Source organism: Danio rerio, chromosome 2 (assembly GCF_049306965.1).
Source record: "Danio rerio strain Tuebingen ecotype United States chromosome 2, GRCz12tu, whole genome shotgun sequence".
NCBI lineage: Eukaryota > Metazoa > Chordata > Actinopteri > Cypriniformes > Danionidae > Danio > Danio rerio.
In genome coordinates, this window is record NC_133177.1 from 2073036 (window position 1) to 2091784 (window position 18749).

Consider the following 18749-nt stretch of genomic DNA (forward strand, 5'->3'; position numbering starts at 1 on the left):
TCATGAATGTGCACTCTAAAAAATATTGTTATACAAAACAAAAACCAATGACGCAACAGTTTGCATTAATATATTCAAGTTACGACAACATCTAACAAAATGAAGTTCAGACAACAAACTTTTATTATGTCAGCTTAATAATTTCCTCTTCAATCAGAGGCATTTTAACATAACAAAAACCTCAAATTTTTAAGTTGAGTACTCAAAAAAATAAGTTGTTTAAATTTTTTATTTTTTTATTAAAATTGAAAACAAATTCTTTGTTATGTACTTAATCACATGCATATTTTCGAGTTTAGAACCTTAAATAAATTAATACATTTTTGTTTGTTTTCAAATTTACTGTTCATGCTTGTAAGAAATACATTTAACAACAACATTTTTGTTTTTATGTAATTTTTTTTGTATTAAACCACAGGTTTTCATTCTTTTACAAAACAAAAACATGTACTGACCCATATTATCAGTTTAAAAATTTATAATAACCTCGGTCACACTTTACAATAAGGTTCATTAGTTAATGTTAATTAATGCATTTACTAACATGAACAAACAATGAACAAAACATTTACTTTTGTATTTGTTCATGTTAGTTAACGTTAGTTAATGAAAATACAGTAGTTCATTTTTAGTTCATGTTAACTCATGGAGCATTAACTAATGTTAACAAGCATGGACTTGGATGTTATTAATGCATTAGTAAATGTTCAATTATGATTAATAAATGCTGTACAAGTGTTGTTCATGATTAGTTCATGTTAGTAAATGCATTAATGAATGAACCTTATTGTAAAGTGTTACCATAACCTCAGTGTGTGGACTTAAAAATAAAAAACAACTCCATTAGTGTGGAAACATTTCTTTGGGTTGCTACAAGTTAAATATTGTTTTAAAGCAACTGACAGATATATTTACCTTTAAATTAGCCGCATTTTTAAATTTATATAATTAACAATATTTTCATGTTTTGAAAACTTAATAAAAATATTCTGGCAGCTTAAAAGTTTTAATCTAATTAGCGTTTTAAAACGTTTAAGTTACAATAATGTATTAAACCATGTAGTGGTTACAGAGCTCTCGAGTTATTTTATAGAGTGTAAGGAATAAGTGATGGTGGGCCAATGGTGGATGTATTTTTAAACAGGTCACACTTTATAATAAGGTTATTTACTAACTTTAACTAATTATGACCAATACTTGTACAGCATTCATTAATCACCGTTCAACATTAACTAATGCATTATTAACATCCAAATGCATGCTTGTTAACATTAGTGAACGCACATCAACTAACAGTGAACAACTGTTAAATGACATGAACAAATACTGTAATGTGTAATGTTCATTGTTTGTTGATGTTAGTAAAGCAACTAACCCACATTAACTAATACAACCTTATTGTAAAATGTTAACTGCAACTTTTCGCTTTAAAGCAAAACAAAATTGTCAATTTTGGCCGGATTTTGTTGGAAATTACATCTTTAGTCAAAAACAAAAGTTGGATCCAAGATTGCTGACTTCAAAATGGCAACCATGGTACTACCCATCTTGAAAAGTTTGCCCCCTCACATATACTAATGTGCCACATACAGGACGTTAATATCACCAACCAATCCCAGTTTATTGAGGTGTATCCATAGAAATGGCCCACCCTGTATAATAAGTGCTCTTCAACTTATAAATGTTACTTGTTGAACATTTGCAATATTGAAACATCATCAATATGAATGTTGTTCGCAGGGCCGGAGTGGGACTCTTTTTCAGCTCTGGAGTTTCAAGCCTCATACCGGCCCACCTCAGTTCACCACTGACTATATTAAAATAAGGTCATTTCCAATTCAGTTTCTAATTACACTATCACGTCTTTTTTTGAGAAAACAGCTCTTTTAGAACTTCAAATGTTCAACAACCCTTACAGTATTATGTCTTAACAATAAAAATGAAAAAAAAAATTGTTACTCAGACAAGGACCGAACCCAGGTTGGCCGCGTCATTGTCTATTCGTACTAACCACTGCACCACAACAGCTGTACGGTGAATGGTGACTTATCTAGTTATAGCTGCATCCTGCTCACGAGGCTACGACAAAATAGATAAAAAAGAGCAGAGCTGCGGTAAAATAATGAATAAGAAGGCTGTGGTCAAGTAAATAAATTAATTATTTTTAAAAAGTGTGACTGCTGAGAGCAACAGATTCTGGAACTAGGGACACCGGCCCTCGCGGCCAAAAAACGGACCAGCCCACCGGGAATTCTCCCGGTCCTCCCGATTAGCCAATCCGGGTCTTACTTGTTCGATTGGGAAATAATAAAACAGATATCAAGCATTTTTACAACTATAAAATGTACAATTGTATAAAGTTCCTGAAGATCCAATTAACGGAGCGTCCTTAAAAACTTCTGTCCCAGGTGTGCAACAATGCAACCGTAATAACTTCCGACAAACAACCTGCCCTTAAACACACTTCAGCAGATGAGAGGAATAAAGGCAGCCATAAGCACGCGGCATTCTTTTATCAGCATGTTTTTTAAGACACAACACCGGGGCTTAATGAAAGTCTTAAACACCTTCAGAAAAAAAAAAAAAAACTTTGCTGGATTTCCATGCATATATATTGCCTCATTCGTACAGGGGGGGAAAACAGCCCGTCTCGTCCCATTTCTGTGTAATTATCACCCTTCAGGTGGAGCAGATGGCAAATTAACTGCGGGATGCAAACTGCTGACAATGTTGTCGTCTTATCCATTTTGCATGATGACAGTGTTAGTGTTTTATGCACATCCTGATTACAACAATTTTGACGGCGGGGGGTTGCTGTCAGCGACTCCAGAAGAATGAAATCAGATGAGCGTCTGGGTAAGTTGCGGTTTTAGCCTGTGATATAATCATCAAATGTGCTGTTTGCATTTGAAAAACAGGTTCATTAGGATCACTTTTTAGGCAGTGCACAAGCATTGGTGGTTATTTGGAGAGATAGAAAGAGACTCTGATTTAACTTACCTGAAAAGTTCAACACAGACTCATTGTGAATTTGTACCCCCGTATACATTTCTGGAGAGCATCAATTATGTAGCTAGAGGAACGTATGGCTGTATATTGTCTTTCAAATGAGCACTGAGTGGGGGAGGTTTGACGCTGCTGATGGCTTCTGTTTCTTTTCGCGCTAGCAGCTGACTATTTACCTCCATGTGCACGGCTTTTCCACTGTTACCAGTTTGCCCAGTAGCTCACCACGTACGTCGGCAGACTAGAGATGCAAAGAGGAGTTGATGGTTACGATGGGGCGAAGAATGCTTGCAGAAAGACTCTGAGCTCCAGTGTCAGGGTCAATATGGATGAAGTTAATATGGAGACAGATCAGTCTCAAAAATAATACATTTGCAAAATATAATTCATACATCCACAATGCAATTAACAATTGCAAAATCCAATTTGTGAGTTAATGAATAAACAAATCCAATTCGTTTATTCAAGGCGATAATCAAAAATATACAAATTCAATTCATTAATTTGAAACACAATTAAAAAATACACAAATCCAATTCAATAATTCAAAACACTATTCATAACTACACACATCAAATTCAATCAAAACACTTGAAAAATACACATATCGAATTCCATAATTTGAAACACTATTCATTATACACAAATCCAATTTGTGAGTTCAAAACGCAATTGTTAAATACAAAAAATCCAATTCGTAAATTTGAAACACTATTCAAAAATAAACAAATCCAATTTGTTTATTCATAGCGTTATTTAAAGATACACAAATACAGTTTGTTAATTTGAAACACCATTCAAAAATACTGAAATCCAATTTGATAATTCGAAACACGATTCATAAATACACAAATCCAACTCATTAATTAGAAACATTATTCAAAAATACACAAATCTAAGTCATGAGTTCAAAAACGCAATTCTTAAATACACAAAATCCAATTCGGAAATTTGTAACATTATTCAAAAATACACAAATGCAATTGGCTAATTAGTCGTGCTATACAAAGATACACAAATACAGTTTGTTAACTCGAAACACTATTCAAAAATACACAAATCCTATATGATAATTTGAAACACTATTCAGAAATACACACATCAAATTTGTGAGTTCAAAACGCGATTCTTAAATACACAAATTCAATTCGTAAATTCGAAACACTATTCAGAAAAAAATACGATTTGTTTATTCATAGCGCTTTTCAAAGATAAACAAATACAGTTCATTAATTCGAAACATTATTCAAAAATACACAAATCTAAATCATGAGTTCAAAACGCAATTCTTAAATAAACAAAATCCAATTCGGAAATTCATAACATTATTCAAAAATACACAAATGCAATTAGATAATTAATCGCGCTATACAAAGATACACAAATACAGTTTGTTAACTCGAAACACTATTCAAAAATACACAAATCCAATATGATAATTTGAAACACTATTCAGAAATACACAAATCAAATTCGTGGGTTCAAAACGCGATTCTTAAATACACAAATTCAATTCGTAAATTCGAAACACTATTCAGAAAAAAATACGATTTGTTTATTCATAGCGCTTTTCAAAGATAAACAAATACAGTTCATTAATTCGAAACATTATTCAAAAGTGTACATATCTAATTCGATAATTCAAAACACTATTCATAAACACACAAATCCAATTCGTCAGTTTAAAACACGATTCTTAAATACACAATTTATTAGTACAAAAATCCAGTTTGGTAATTCAAACGCAATTCAAAAATACACAAACCCAATTCGTTATTTCAAAACACAATTTAAAAATTCAAAAATCTAACTCGAAAGTTCAAAACACGATTCATTTATGCACAAATCCAATTTGTTCTTTTAAAAATTCGATTAAAAATACACAAATCCAATTCGTTAACTCAAAGTGAGATTTGTAAATACACAAATCCAATTCGTCAATTTAAAACCCAGTTCAAAAATACACAAGTTAACTTAATTAATTTGTGTTGGGACGACATTAGGCATTTAGTGGGTCCCAGCATTTTTTACAGTATGGAGATACTTCTGACATGATTTTATATGGATTGGATGTTTTCCATCTTTGAAAGCTGCAGGGAGTTTTGTAGGCTTTCTCTATACCCACTGAATCTGGAATTAAAGTGCCCCTATTATGGATTTTCATGCAATGTGTAAATAATAAGCCTGAAAGTGTACAGTGAATAAAGTTATTAGCCTTGGAAGGATGCTAAATTAAAAGGCGAGTACATCAAAGTCTACAACGTCCTAACCGAGTGTTTTGAAATCAGACAGTCTCGCCTACAATGGACTAACAATAATCTGGTCTCCTAGCAACTGTGACAGCTTCTGTTAATGAGTGGTAGAAACATTATACTGACTTCATCTCAAAGTGATTTTAAAACTGATACGAAATGGTCTGAAGGCAAAGCAGGGTGGCGACATGTATGAATATTTTTCCCTTGTCCATGAACACTTTAAAATATCTGTGAAGTTAACTCACTACAACGCCTGGGCATGCTCCTGATGAGGCGGCGGATGGTCTCCTGAGAGGTTTCCGCCAACTCCTGGACAGTCTGTGGTGCAACAGCACATTGGTGGACGGAGCAAGACATGATGTCCCAGATGTGCTCAATTGAGTTCAGGTCTGGGGAATGGGCGGGCCAATCCATAGCATGAATGTCTTCGTCTTGCAGGAACTGCTGACACACTTAAAATTTTATCGTTTTTTTTTTCTTTCTTTTAACGTCTTAGAAATCAAAGTAAGCTGAAATTTAATGCACTGTAAAAAATGCAGGGTTCTTCACAACACACTCTTTGTCGGCAATCACTTCGTGCGATCACTGATCCATCGATGTAGAAAAGTAATTAAATTCATCGATTCAAAACACGATTCAAAAATACAAAAATCCAATTTGTCTGTTCAAAACACAATTTATTAACACACAAATCCAATTCGTTAATTCAAACGCAATTCAAAAATACACAGAAACCCAATACGTTATTTCAAAAAACTATTTAAAAATTCACAAATCTAACTCGCAAGTTCAAAACACGATTCATTTATGCACAAATCCAATTTGTTATTTTAAAACTTCATTCAAAAATACACAAATCCAAGTGGTCAATTTAAAACATGATTCAGAATTACACCTATACAATTCGTTAACTCAAAGCGAGATTCGTAAATACACAAATCCAATTCGTCAATTCAAAACCCAATTAAAAAATACACAAAAACACAAGTTAACTTAATTAATTTGTATTGGGACAACATAAGGCATCCGCTTGTTAAGTGTGACGTCCCGCGAAGCCGCTTCCAGGTCCAAACGCTCTAATGTAGAGTTAAAACTTTCGTAATTTAAAAAAATATTCGCATACTGACCACCGGGAAAACTCCCGATCATCAATGTAAATATGTGTATAGATCTTTGGCTCTCGATGGCCAGTCCTACACCGCACTCCCACATTCATTTCAAAGGAGCGCTACCCTGTACTAAAATGGCGGCTTTTCACTTTCTTCCGCGACCCCCCCTCTCGACCCTTCACTTTCATCCTCAATCTCAATCCAACCCCCTTCCCCCAACGCTCTTCACTTTCTTCCCTCCCGATTCTTCACTTCTTTCATCCAATCTCCCCCACCACCCCTTTTAACTTTCAACTACGATCTGAATACACCTCCCGCTACCGCTCTTCACTTTTATCCGTGATCCCCCTCCCCACCCCCCAGCTCTTCAGTTGCATCCGAGATCCCCCCGACCCCCCCCAGCTCTTCACTTTTACTCGCAATATCAATATATACCCCCCCCCACAACGCTCTTCACTTTCTTCCGCTATCCCCCTCCCCCATTCTTCACTTTCATCATCCTATCTATAAACATACCCCCCCCCACCCCCCGACGCTCTTCACTTTCATCTGTGATCCCCCTCCACACCCCCCCACCTCTTCAGTTGCATCCGCGATCCCCCCTCTCGGCCCTTCACGGCGATTCCCCCCTCTCAATTCAACCCCCTCCCCCAACGCTATTCACTTTCATCCGTGACCCCCCCTACCCCCTCGCGATTTGAATACACCCCCTGCTACCGCTCTTCACTTTCATCCGCGTTCCCCCTACCCACCCCTCAGCTCTTCAGTTTCATCCGAGATCCCCCCCAACTCTTCACTTTTACTCGCAATCTCAATATATCCCCCCCACAATACTTTTTTTACTTTCTTCTGCGACCCCCCCACCCAATTCTTCACTTTCATCCAGTCTCAAAACATTACCACCCCACCCCTCCCCTCGCTCTTCACTTTCATCTGTGATCTCCCCAACCTGTCTGCTTGTGTTTGTGTCCTCGCAGACTGGAGTTTGAGTTTGTGCTGTGAAACAGAGTTCGTACAGCGTTCTCAGAGAAAAACTATTTAAAGGCACTCGGAGGACAGCTGGAGTCTGCAGGAATCATGTATGGTGCAGGCTAACTGGCTACTTGTAATAATTACATAATTTCAGGTCATTAGCAACCACTTGGAACACCCTAGCAACCAACTAACCACCACCCAGAAACCACTTAGAACACTGTAGCAACCACTCAGCACACCCTAACAACCAGCTTGCAATGCCCTAGCAACCACTCTGAAAACCTTAGCAACTGCCTAGCTACAGTCTAACGGCCACTCAAAATACCCTAGCAACAGCTAAGCAACCACATAGCAACCCCTCAGAACACCTTAACACCCTAGCAACTGCCTCGCAACCACTCAGAATACCCTAGCAACGCTTTGGCAATTGCCTAGCAACCACTTAGAACACTTTAGCAACTGCTTTGCAAAAGTGTAGCAACCACTCAGAACTCGCTAACAACCATCTGGCAATGCCTTAGCAACCCCTCAAAAGACCCTAGCAACCACTAAGAACACCCTAGCAACTGCCTTTAAAAAAAATCCCTTTTGTTTTTATTTTATTCTTTTCATGATGATTTCCTATTCTCAAACACACACAAACGCACGCACACACACACACACACACACACACACTCCACAGGTTAATCTGCTCAGGATCTCCTGCTGATGGTTCAGATGCTGCTGCTGATGGTGTTGCATCATGGTCTCTGTTTCCTGCAGATGTATTTTTGGCCTCTGTCTGCTGTGTTTTCACAAGATTTCTTTGATTCCTCCTCATGATTTGACCATCCTGACAGTGTAAAGGCCCTTCCACACTCAACATGATGCAAAGTGAAGCGAGAAGTGAACAGGATCATCACCTATTTAGCTAATAACTCATATCTTGCACAATAGGGTTGCCAAATCACTGGGCTACTTTTAAACATTTACTGTGATTCTATATTATATATATATATATATATATATATATATATATATATATATATATATATATATATATATATATATATATATATATATATATATATATATATATATATATATATTATAGATATAGCTATATTATAGATGCACACACAGCGCTGTTGATCCTGAAGTATATTTCAGCAGTTTCTATTCGAGAGCATCATCTTCATCATACACGCACTTCACTTAATTACGCTCAATGTGAAGAGTCTTAAGATCTCAGGTTAATGTCCTCCAGGACTCTGATTAAGCTCACCTAAACAAGCTAATCAAGCTATTCTAGACTGCGATAAAGCTACAGGCGTGTGTTTTGCTCAGGGCTGGATCTAACCTCTGCGGGAACGCGGAGCTTGTTGCCATATCCTCGCATTAAGAGCTCAGCGGGACACAAATCATGAAGCATTCAGCTGTTAAAGTCTGTGTGAAAATAAAGATTTTTTATATATTATTTTATTTATTTAGCTAGCACACATTGTTATTGTTTTGTTTTAAAGAATTGACAATATGTTTGTTTTAATGGGTAAATATTATACTCACAAATGCATTAGCCAATTTGCTGAATTTTGTTTTGTGATTTCATTACTACTTTACAAAATGTTTACAATTAAAAAGTGTAAAAAATGTGAATAACGATGTAAATACCACAACTTGATCCTTTTGCCATTTTTGTATTATTATTTATTTATTTATTTATTTATTTTCTTTGTATTTTAATTTTCATTGTTTCACTATGTCATCCAATGTCATGGTTGTTAATGTGATTGTATTGTTAAAACACAATTATATTTAAAAAATAATAATTTAGCCACGCCTCTTTTACAGTTATGAGGGTATAATGCACAAATATAAAGCCCCGCCCCCTACTTAATATTCAGTCTGAAGTTCATCACCATGCTGAAATTAAAGTCTCCGCAACCCGGTTGGCATAAGACATATTTCACCCAACAATGAAATGTAATTTGCTCACTGAAGATGTAGGGGCCTTTTTTCCTCATTTACACAATAAATTTTTGTTTAGTCTTTGGTTATTTACACAATGGCACCCGTTTCTGAGATTATTACATTTTTACTATTTTAAGCTGGTTATTGTCACACACTGTTAACACACAACTTCATTTAAACCCCTTATAAAGTGATTTTGCATGCTCTAATCCTGCACATTCATTTATTATGCTTGTTTTCTAAATGTATGCGCATGTGGGCGTTTCCAGAAAAAATAAATACCAAAATGTGCATAAAAATAGGTTGATGGAAACATAGGTAATGTCTGATGAAAGCAGAAAGGGTTGTTCATTCACACTGTGAAAAGCAATGAGTTGAATTTACTTTAAAAAAAAAAAAAAGTGAGTACACCCATTGCTTTTCAAGCTGTTAGTTGACTTTAAAAATTGAGTAAACTCATTTTCTTTTCGGCTTAGTCCCTTTATTAATCTGGGGTCACGGGTGACTTAGTCTTCACAGACAGCGTGACCATCCTTCTTGAAACTCACAGATGGTCATGGCGTGACCAAAGTATAAACCAACTCACACGTCTTTCTCGCCTTTAGCCATTGCAACCAATAATTCCAATATAGGCTGGCGCGCGCAACAGGAAGCGGGAGACGCATCTCTACAGCAACCTCTCGCCACACAACCTCTCCAATGCGGCGCCTCGTGATATTTGCTAAGAAGTCATATCAATTATATTCATTATCATTTGACAGTAGCGGAGGAACGCCGCCAAATGTAGCGAAGTAAGAGTGATGCTGCGTTCACACCAGACGCCGAACACGTATCAAGCGCGAGTGATTTGCATGTTAAGTAAATACAAACGCACCAATAGACATCCTGCAGCGCGATACGTGCGAAAGGTGCGGCGCGAATGACGCGAATTGCGCGAATGGCACGATACGCGCGAATGGCGTGCTGCAATTTGAGCGTTTTGTGCATTAGACGCGCTTGGCGCACGTTTTGCGCGAATCACTCGAGTTCGAAAATCTGAGCTTCAGCGGACATTCGCGCCGCGTTAACCAATCAGACACCGACAAAAAGTCATCAAATTGGGCTGGGCTCAGTCAGAAGCACCGCTGAAAGCCTCCGTCATCCAGGTTCAGTTTCTGGAGAAGTTTATGAGCTCACAGAACTGGATGCACGTCTGAAAGAAACTAGTGGACTCAGAAACGTATCGACGCTGTTTTTCAGTCTTCATAAAACACATAAACACTGTTATTTTCTTCATACAATCTATGTTAGCCATTTAGCTATGAAGCTAGTCACCGGGCAGAAAGAAGCCCTGCCCATCACGGGAATCCGCGTCTGTTGAATTGAATTTGACATGCGAATGAAGCGGATTTGACGCGCGAATGAAGCGAGTAAACTCAAATGTTCACGCGGCTATTTACACGCAAATAGCGCAATTTATCCGCGCATTCCGCGTCTGGTGTAAACACGGCATAATGATTTCTCTCTTATAATTTACTTGAGTAAGAGTAAAAGTAAAAATTTTTAAATGTTCTCAAAAAGTACCCAACAATTTTACTGAATTAAATGTAATGAAGTAAATGTAATTTGTTACTACCCCCCTCTGCTGGCTATATAATTTGCGATCTCCAGAAGTGTATACAGGGCTACGTTTTCAGAATGAGCCTATGTTGGATGTTTATTTCATGCACATGATTCTCACAGCTGCTGTCTAGTGAAAACAGGTTTGGTGGGAACTTTCCCAGTGAAACGTATCATCCATATCACTCTCAATACAGGCTTTTATTGACCAGAGTCTGGTTTTACACCTTTGAGAAGAAATGAGGGCTGACACTCGCTCTAGAGTTGCCAACTTTCCTATATTTTGGGCCACATTGATTTGTGCCGTACAGGAAAAATCTACCTTTTCTCTTTTTATTGAATTCTGTGCTGATTTATTCATACCACCGTGCTGATTAAGACTGGAGAATGATGATTCTATGAGGGAAACTGCTGTATTAAAGTCCCTGTAAAATCAAAATAGGCTATAATGCACAGCTAGTGTTTTCGGCTACCGATAAACTTCTGGTGAAATGTTAATGTGACTATTTTTTATTTCATACAGTTCCTTTTACAGCATCGATGTTGTAATGTCATTAAAATATAACTGGTTAAACATATTTAAGCATTCATTTAGTTGTTGAAGCCTAAAATAAGATGAAAAGCTGACAAATCAAACACTGTCTTGAGCAGCAGGCGAGCGCAGAAACTCCATTATAAATCCTGAAGTAAAATAAAAGTCCCTATAAAGACTACAGAACAATGTTATTTTAATGCATTGTTTCTTGTTAATTCTGAGACCCAATTTACATTGTAAATCATTATAATTGATTTTTTAAAGGAAAACAGATCTAAAACGCTGCGATTTTGTAACAGCAGTTCATTGGAAGCGCTTGTACTGGGTTACTAAAAATTAAAAGTCCTGCTGCATGTACACTATTAAAGGTGTTAGTGTGAATATGTTAGTCTTAATGTGCTTTAAAACAACAATAAGAAGCTACAAATATTCAAAGATTGGGTTTAACATAAGTAAGCTAACTCTGCCATCTAGAGAACAACCTAAAATACAGTATGAGGATTACTCGCATTAGTGAGAACTCAAATTAATCCAGCAGATGGCGGTAGAAGATACACAAGGAAAGCAAAATCCACAGCAGAAGAAGACCTGTGCGGAACAACAAGAAGAAGTTCATCACACACACGCGTGTTTTCAGTTAAGAAGCGGAGAGATATGGCGGGTCTGGAGCTGCTGTCGGATCAGGGTTACCGACTTGACGGACGGAAAGCGACCGAGCTGCGGAAGGTGCAGGCCCGCATGAGTGTGTTCGCGCAGGCCGACGGGTCTGCTTATCTGGAGCAGGGCAACACTAAAGCTCTGGCCGTGGTGTATGGGCCACATGAGGTGTGTGTTTGTGATGTCTTGGGTATGATAACGTTACAGGTATTACAATGATATGGTGAATTATGAGGACATGCTAATAATAAAATGCGACACACATAAATCTCTTTTTTTATTGAATAACGTTACAAGAATAATAAAATCACTGCATTGAAGAAAAAATACAATAACAAAAAATAAGAAAGGAGAGAGAGAAATAAAAAACACAGCATCAATCAAGAAAAAAGATTGTCATAAGCTTTAAGAAACTTATTATTATTAATAAGCTTAAGAGATTCAATATTGTACGAAATTTCAACAAGGAAAGTATTAAAAATAGGTATTGTTTGTATAAACTTATTTTTCGTGTATAAAAAATTTACAGTGTAACACAAAAAACCAAGTGTGCCGCAAGCCTACCTTTGAGTGAAGGTTTCGGCCGTTAGATCGCCCCCTGGGGGCTGGCTGCAGTACAAGTCATAAAGCCCGCCTCCTCCGTGTTAATGAAGGAGACTTGAGCCCAAATAAAAAAAAAATATTACACTTGCAATAAAATGTCCCGAAAGATAGTTCTGGTCGATTAAGGCACTGGTTATTGTGCTGAAATAGGTGCAGATCCTCATTTTTGTAAACAGTTTGTTTTTAGCAGTAATTTAATGCTGGGCGTGTCATCGTGATTGACAGCTGTGATTGACAGTTTCTCAAAGCAGCGCGTCTGAGCTTCGGCAGGAGACTGAAGTAGACTGAAATGTTATTATTCGATTTCTGTGTTATTTTACCGTGACAAAATGAGTTCAGCAGTAAACTACAGTTTCTGACATACATGATCCTGGTGGAACACTGTTTATTCGCTAAGTTCAGGGCTTTTTTCGGGCTTTATTAGTTTGCTGATACACGCCTAGCCACCCAGATAGCAAAACACAGTTCCGGCTAGATTCTCGCCTGCCGGAGACTTATCTCTTAGAGCTCAGACTGACTAATGTTACCTCTGCTGGACCTACTCCGGATGCCTGGACTCACTACCCAATTCCAGCCCGAGTCAATCGAGCCAGATGCGGCGGCCGAGCGAGCCGGCGCTGCCGCATGTGAGCCGGAATCAGCCCGCGACGCCGCGAGTAAGTTATGTGTTGCGGCCTGGAGCTGGCGCGATTGAATATATAAAACCCTCATATTTGTTAACGTTATTACATCCATTTGTGTTGATATGACAGCAAACGCACGCTGAGCAGTTCGGGGGGCGTGGTTGATTTTACATAAAGCGTTTGGTTGGAAGCTCGACTCCGCTCATTTTCGCGGCTCCTCCTCTGGCTCCATCAGACAGTCCTTCTGCGCATGTCTGGCTCCAATTTCAGCAGTCTTTTGCGACAGTTTGTGCCCGTCAAGCAGGCGTTTTGCCCTCAAGGCGTTCAATGGGAAAAAGGGCTGTCGCGTCGTCCATATTTTTTACAGTCATTGCAAAAAACACATAAATCTCACAGACATCATCAGAATGTATTATGATGTATTTAACCAATAACTGTATACCCTGCTGAAAAATCCAGCTTAAACCAGCCTAGGATGGTTGGCTGGATTTAACTGGTCGACCAGGCTGGTTTTAGTGGGTTTTTGGCCACTTCCAGCCATTTCCAGCCTGGTCTTAGCTAGGGCTGCTCGATTTTGGAAAAAATCATAATCACGATTATTTTGGTCATAATTGTAATCACGATTATTCAAAACGATTATCAGTTGAAGTCAAAATTATTAGCACTTTATCCTAGGCTGGTTCAAGCTGGATTTTTCAGCAGGACTATATATGAAACTGGGAATATTTTCTCTGTCAGTGGTCAGAATGTCAGTGGGATCTCATTTGTTATTATTTTTAAAATAAATTAAAACAAGAACAACACATTTCCGTATGTTTTTAAGTATTCGTGGATTCAATATAATAATATAATTCTTAATTAGTTAAACTGTCTAATATAATTGATTAAAATGGTGCTGTGAATAATAGACAATAATTATTACAAAACACTCAGGCCAGAATCTCTGCAGTAACGTTGTCCAACGTGTCGGTTATGTGTAACATCCAATATTTTATCATCGTTTAACTGAATAACATGTTGGAGTTCATCTTTGTCCCTGTAGATTCGAGGCTCTCGCAGTAAATCCTTGCATGATCGCGCCATCATCAACTGTCAGTACAGCATGGCCACGTTCAGCACGGCGGAGAGGAAGAGACGTCCACACGGAGACCGGAAGTCCAGCGAGATGAGCCTCCACCTCAAACAGACCTTTGAGGCTGCGGTGCTCACTGAGCTCTACCCACGCTCACAAATCGACATCTACGTCAAGGTACATGGACTTCTTTACGTTCATGCCGTTTATCATCCATCCACTCACCTGCCCAATTTTGCATCCACCAATCTCTGCATCAGTCGTTGATCTATTCTTAAATGCCCCCATGCATCTGTGCTTTCATTCATCCATCACCGTAAATCATATTGTATATTGATACTGAGTGCACTTTGGATGTTTTTAAAAACGTATACCAAATCATCCACACATGCATCCATCTGTGCATCCATCCATGCATAAGTTAATTCACATATTTGTACACATCTTAACATCCAGTGATCCATGCATGAATCGATCCGTCCATCATCATTCAAGCACATCCGTCCAAGCCTTCATCTGTTCATCCACTCATCCATCTGCTCAGTTGGTCATATGTCCAACCATACATCCTCCCTGGATTCTATCTGGAAATTCATCCATCCACCCACACCACTATCAATCCATGCATTTATTCAGCCATCAATCCATGCATCCACCCAGTTATCCATCCCTTCATGCATCCGCCCAACTATCTATCCATTCATCCATCCACCCACCCAACCATAAAATCACCAAGCTATCAATCCTACCCTTCATCTACCCACCCAACAGTCCATCCACCCACCCAACAATCCATTCATGCATCCATCCACCCAACAGTCGATCCAACCATTCATCCACCCAACTGTCCATGCATCCACATAAATATCCATCCATCCATGTATACACCCCACTGTCAATCAACTCATCCACCCACCCAACTATCGATCCAACCATTCATCCACCCAATTAATTATCCATCCATGCATTTACCCACCCAACAGTCCATCCATCTATGCATTCCCCAACTATTCATTCATCCAGCATACACCCACCTACCCATCCATCCACGTACCCAACTATCCATCTATCTATCCATCCACCCAACTATCCATCCACGCACCCAGTTATCCATCCGTCTACCCACCCAACTCCATTCATGCACCCACCCAACTATTCATCCATCCGACTTTCCATCCTCCATCTGACTATCCATCATCCATCCGACTATTCATCCATCCAACCACCAACTTTCCATCCCACCAACCACCTAACTCCATCCATGCACCCATCCAACTATCTTTCCATCCAGCATACACCCACCTTCCTATCCATCCACATACCCAACTATCCATCTATCCATCCATCCACGCACCCAATTATTCATCCATCCACCCACCTAACTCTATTCATGCACCCAACTATCCAACTATCCACCAACCCAAATTCATTTGTGCACCCACCCAACTATCCATCCATGCACCCACCCAACTATCCATCCATCTATCCACCCAACTATCCATTCAACTACCCATCCATCCATCCATCCATCTCTGCATCCATCCACCCAACTATCCATCCATACACCCACCCAACTATCCATTCACCCATCCAACTCCATTCATGCACCCACCCAACTATACATCCAACCACCCAACTATACATCCAACCACCCACTCAACTCCATCCATGGACCCACCCAACTATCCATCATACATGCATCCTGCATTCATCCACCTAACTACCCATCCATCCACACACCCAATTATTCATCCATCCACCCACCTAACTCTATTCATGCACCCACCCAACTATCCAACTATCCACCAACCCAAATCCATTTGTGCACCCACCCAACTATCCATACATCCAACTATCCATCCATCCATCTGACTATTCATCCATCCGACTATTCATCCATTTATCCACCCGACTATTCATCCATCCATCCACCCAACTATCCATCCCAACAACCAACTAACTCCATCCATGCACCCACCCAACTATCCATCCATCTATCCACCCAACTACCCATTCGTCTATCCATTCAACTACCCATTCATCCATCCATCTCTGCATCCATCCACCGAACTATCCATCCACACACCTACTCCCTATCCATTCACCCATCCAACTCCATTCATGCACCCACCCAACTATACATCCAACCACCCAACTATACATTCATCCATCCATCCACCCAACTATCAATCCAACCACCCACTCAACTCTACCATGGACCCACCCAACTATCCAACATACATGCATCCATCTATCTTTGCATTCATCCACCCAACTACCCATCCGTCCAACCATCCATCCACGCACCCAACTATCCATCTATCTACCCAACGCTATTCATGCACCCACCCAACTATCAATCCATTCATGCAACTATCCATCCATCCACGCACCCACCCAACTATCTATCCATCTACCCAACGCTATTCCTGCACCCACCCAACTATCCATTCATAAATGCAACTATCCATCCATCCACCCACCGACTCCATCCAAGGATCCACCCAACTATCCATTCGTCCTCCACCCAATTACCCAGCCATCCACCCACAATCCATCAATCCATCCATCCATGCATGCATATTGGCTTTAAATTATTGTGATAATTTTTTCTGTTGAACGTAAGAGCCAGATCAAACTATAACTCATATTATTACAGTTGCAGTACATGACAAGATTCCAAAGACACTTTAAATACTATTACAATTCACATTACATGTAACTGACTACAACAGCACCATGTCTTTGATTTGTCCTGCGCTGTAGATCCTGCAGGCGGACGGTGGAAACTACAGCGCGTGTGTCAATGCTGCTACATTGGCTCTAGTGGACGCTGGGATCCCCATGCGCGATTATGTGTGTGCGTGCAGCGCTGGGTTTGTGGAGGACACCCCGCTGGCAGATCTGTGTCATGCAGAGGAGAGCGGTGGAGGAACAGCGCTGGCTCTGGCTTTGCTGCCTCGTAGTGGAAATATTGCCCTGTTGCAAATGGACGCCCGGCTCCATCAGGACCACCTGGACACACTGATGGAGGCGGCCATGACGGCGTGCAAAGAGTTCAGTAAAGTTCTAGACAGTGTCGTACGGCAGCATCTAGAGGAGGTTTCAGATCTGACCAGAGATTGAGATGGAGATTTAATGGACATCTATGGAGTCAGATCAGTGTCAAAAATAATACATTTACAAAATATAATTTGCTTAAATATGATTCAGAAATACACAAATCCAATTCATTTGGTGAAAATATTATATATGATATTCACTGGTGAATTCATGAACTGTGTGTTGCGTTTATGAATAGTGTTTTGATTTTATGAATTGGATTATGTAATTGTGAATTGTGATGTATGAACTTTTAGTAAATTAATTATTTTTGAGACTGATCTGACTCCATAGGAAATGCTCTATTAATTTGTTATTCATTTAATCTTTGAAGCATGCGCTTGGACTGAAAAAAAAAAACAGATTTGATCGACATGTATGGAGTTAGATCAGTCTCAGAAATAACACATTTACAAAATATAATTCACAAGTTTAAATATAATTAAAAAATACACAAATCCAGTTCATTTGGCGAAAATATTTATGATTTTTACTTGTGAATCTATAAACTGTGTGTTGTATTTATGAATTGTGTTTTGAATTTACGAACTTAATTTTATAAATGTGAATTGCGCTATGCATGTATGAATATCATTTCATAAATGTATTATTTTTGAGACTGATCTGACTCCATAGGAAATGCTTTAGTCATTTATTCTTCATTTTAGTGTCTGAAGCATGCGCTTGGACTGAAAAACACACAGAATTGATAGACACAGAAAAAAATAAGTTTATATATCAGCTTATCCAGAAGAAATGCCACCTAAAAAGCGCTGAACACATTTTGTTATAATAATGTCCTCTGTTGTGAGAGAGTTGTAATAAAACAATGGTATGTTTTTAACAAATGAACACTTTTCCTTTTGTGTTTTATCAAATTAACCATTATTTAATCAGATTTAGTACTCCTAATAAACAGTGGGGATCGAAAGTTTGGGCGCCCCAGGTAAAAATTTGAATTAATGTGCATAAAGAAGCCACGACAAGATGGAAAAATCTCCAAAAGGCTTTAAATTACAGATTAGACATTTTTTTAATGTGTCAAAAAAGTTAAACTTTATTTCCATCATTTACACTTTCAAAATAACAGAAAATAAAAAAAAAAACATTCTGGGAACGTTCTCTGTAGGTTTTTTTTTTTTTTTTGGTAACCAAAATATAACCTTCCCAGAACGTTCTCTGCAGGCTATTTTCAATGGTTAATTTATTACCTACAGAGAACCTTCCCAGAACATTCCCTCTAGGTTTTATTTAGGTTTTTTT

At 38.6% G+C, this 18749-nt stretch overlaps 1 protein-coding gene across 1 annotated transcript; it reads left to right on the forward strand.

Annotated features, from left to right (window-relative positions):
- Nucleotides 1–12028: 12028 nt before the first annotated feature.
- Nucleotides 12029–18338, forward strand: exosc4 (exosome component 4). The gene is given in 3 exon segments (NM_200739.3): nt 12029–12254; nt 14355–14561; nt 17151–18338. Coding segments are annotated over 3 exon segments (738 nt in total). The 5' UTR covers nt 12029–12083; the 3' UTR covers nt 17511–18338.
- Nucleotides 18339–18749: the final 411 nt, after the last annotated feature.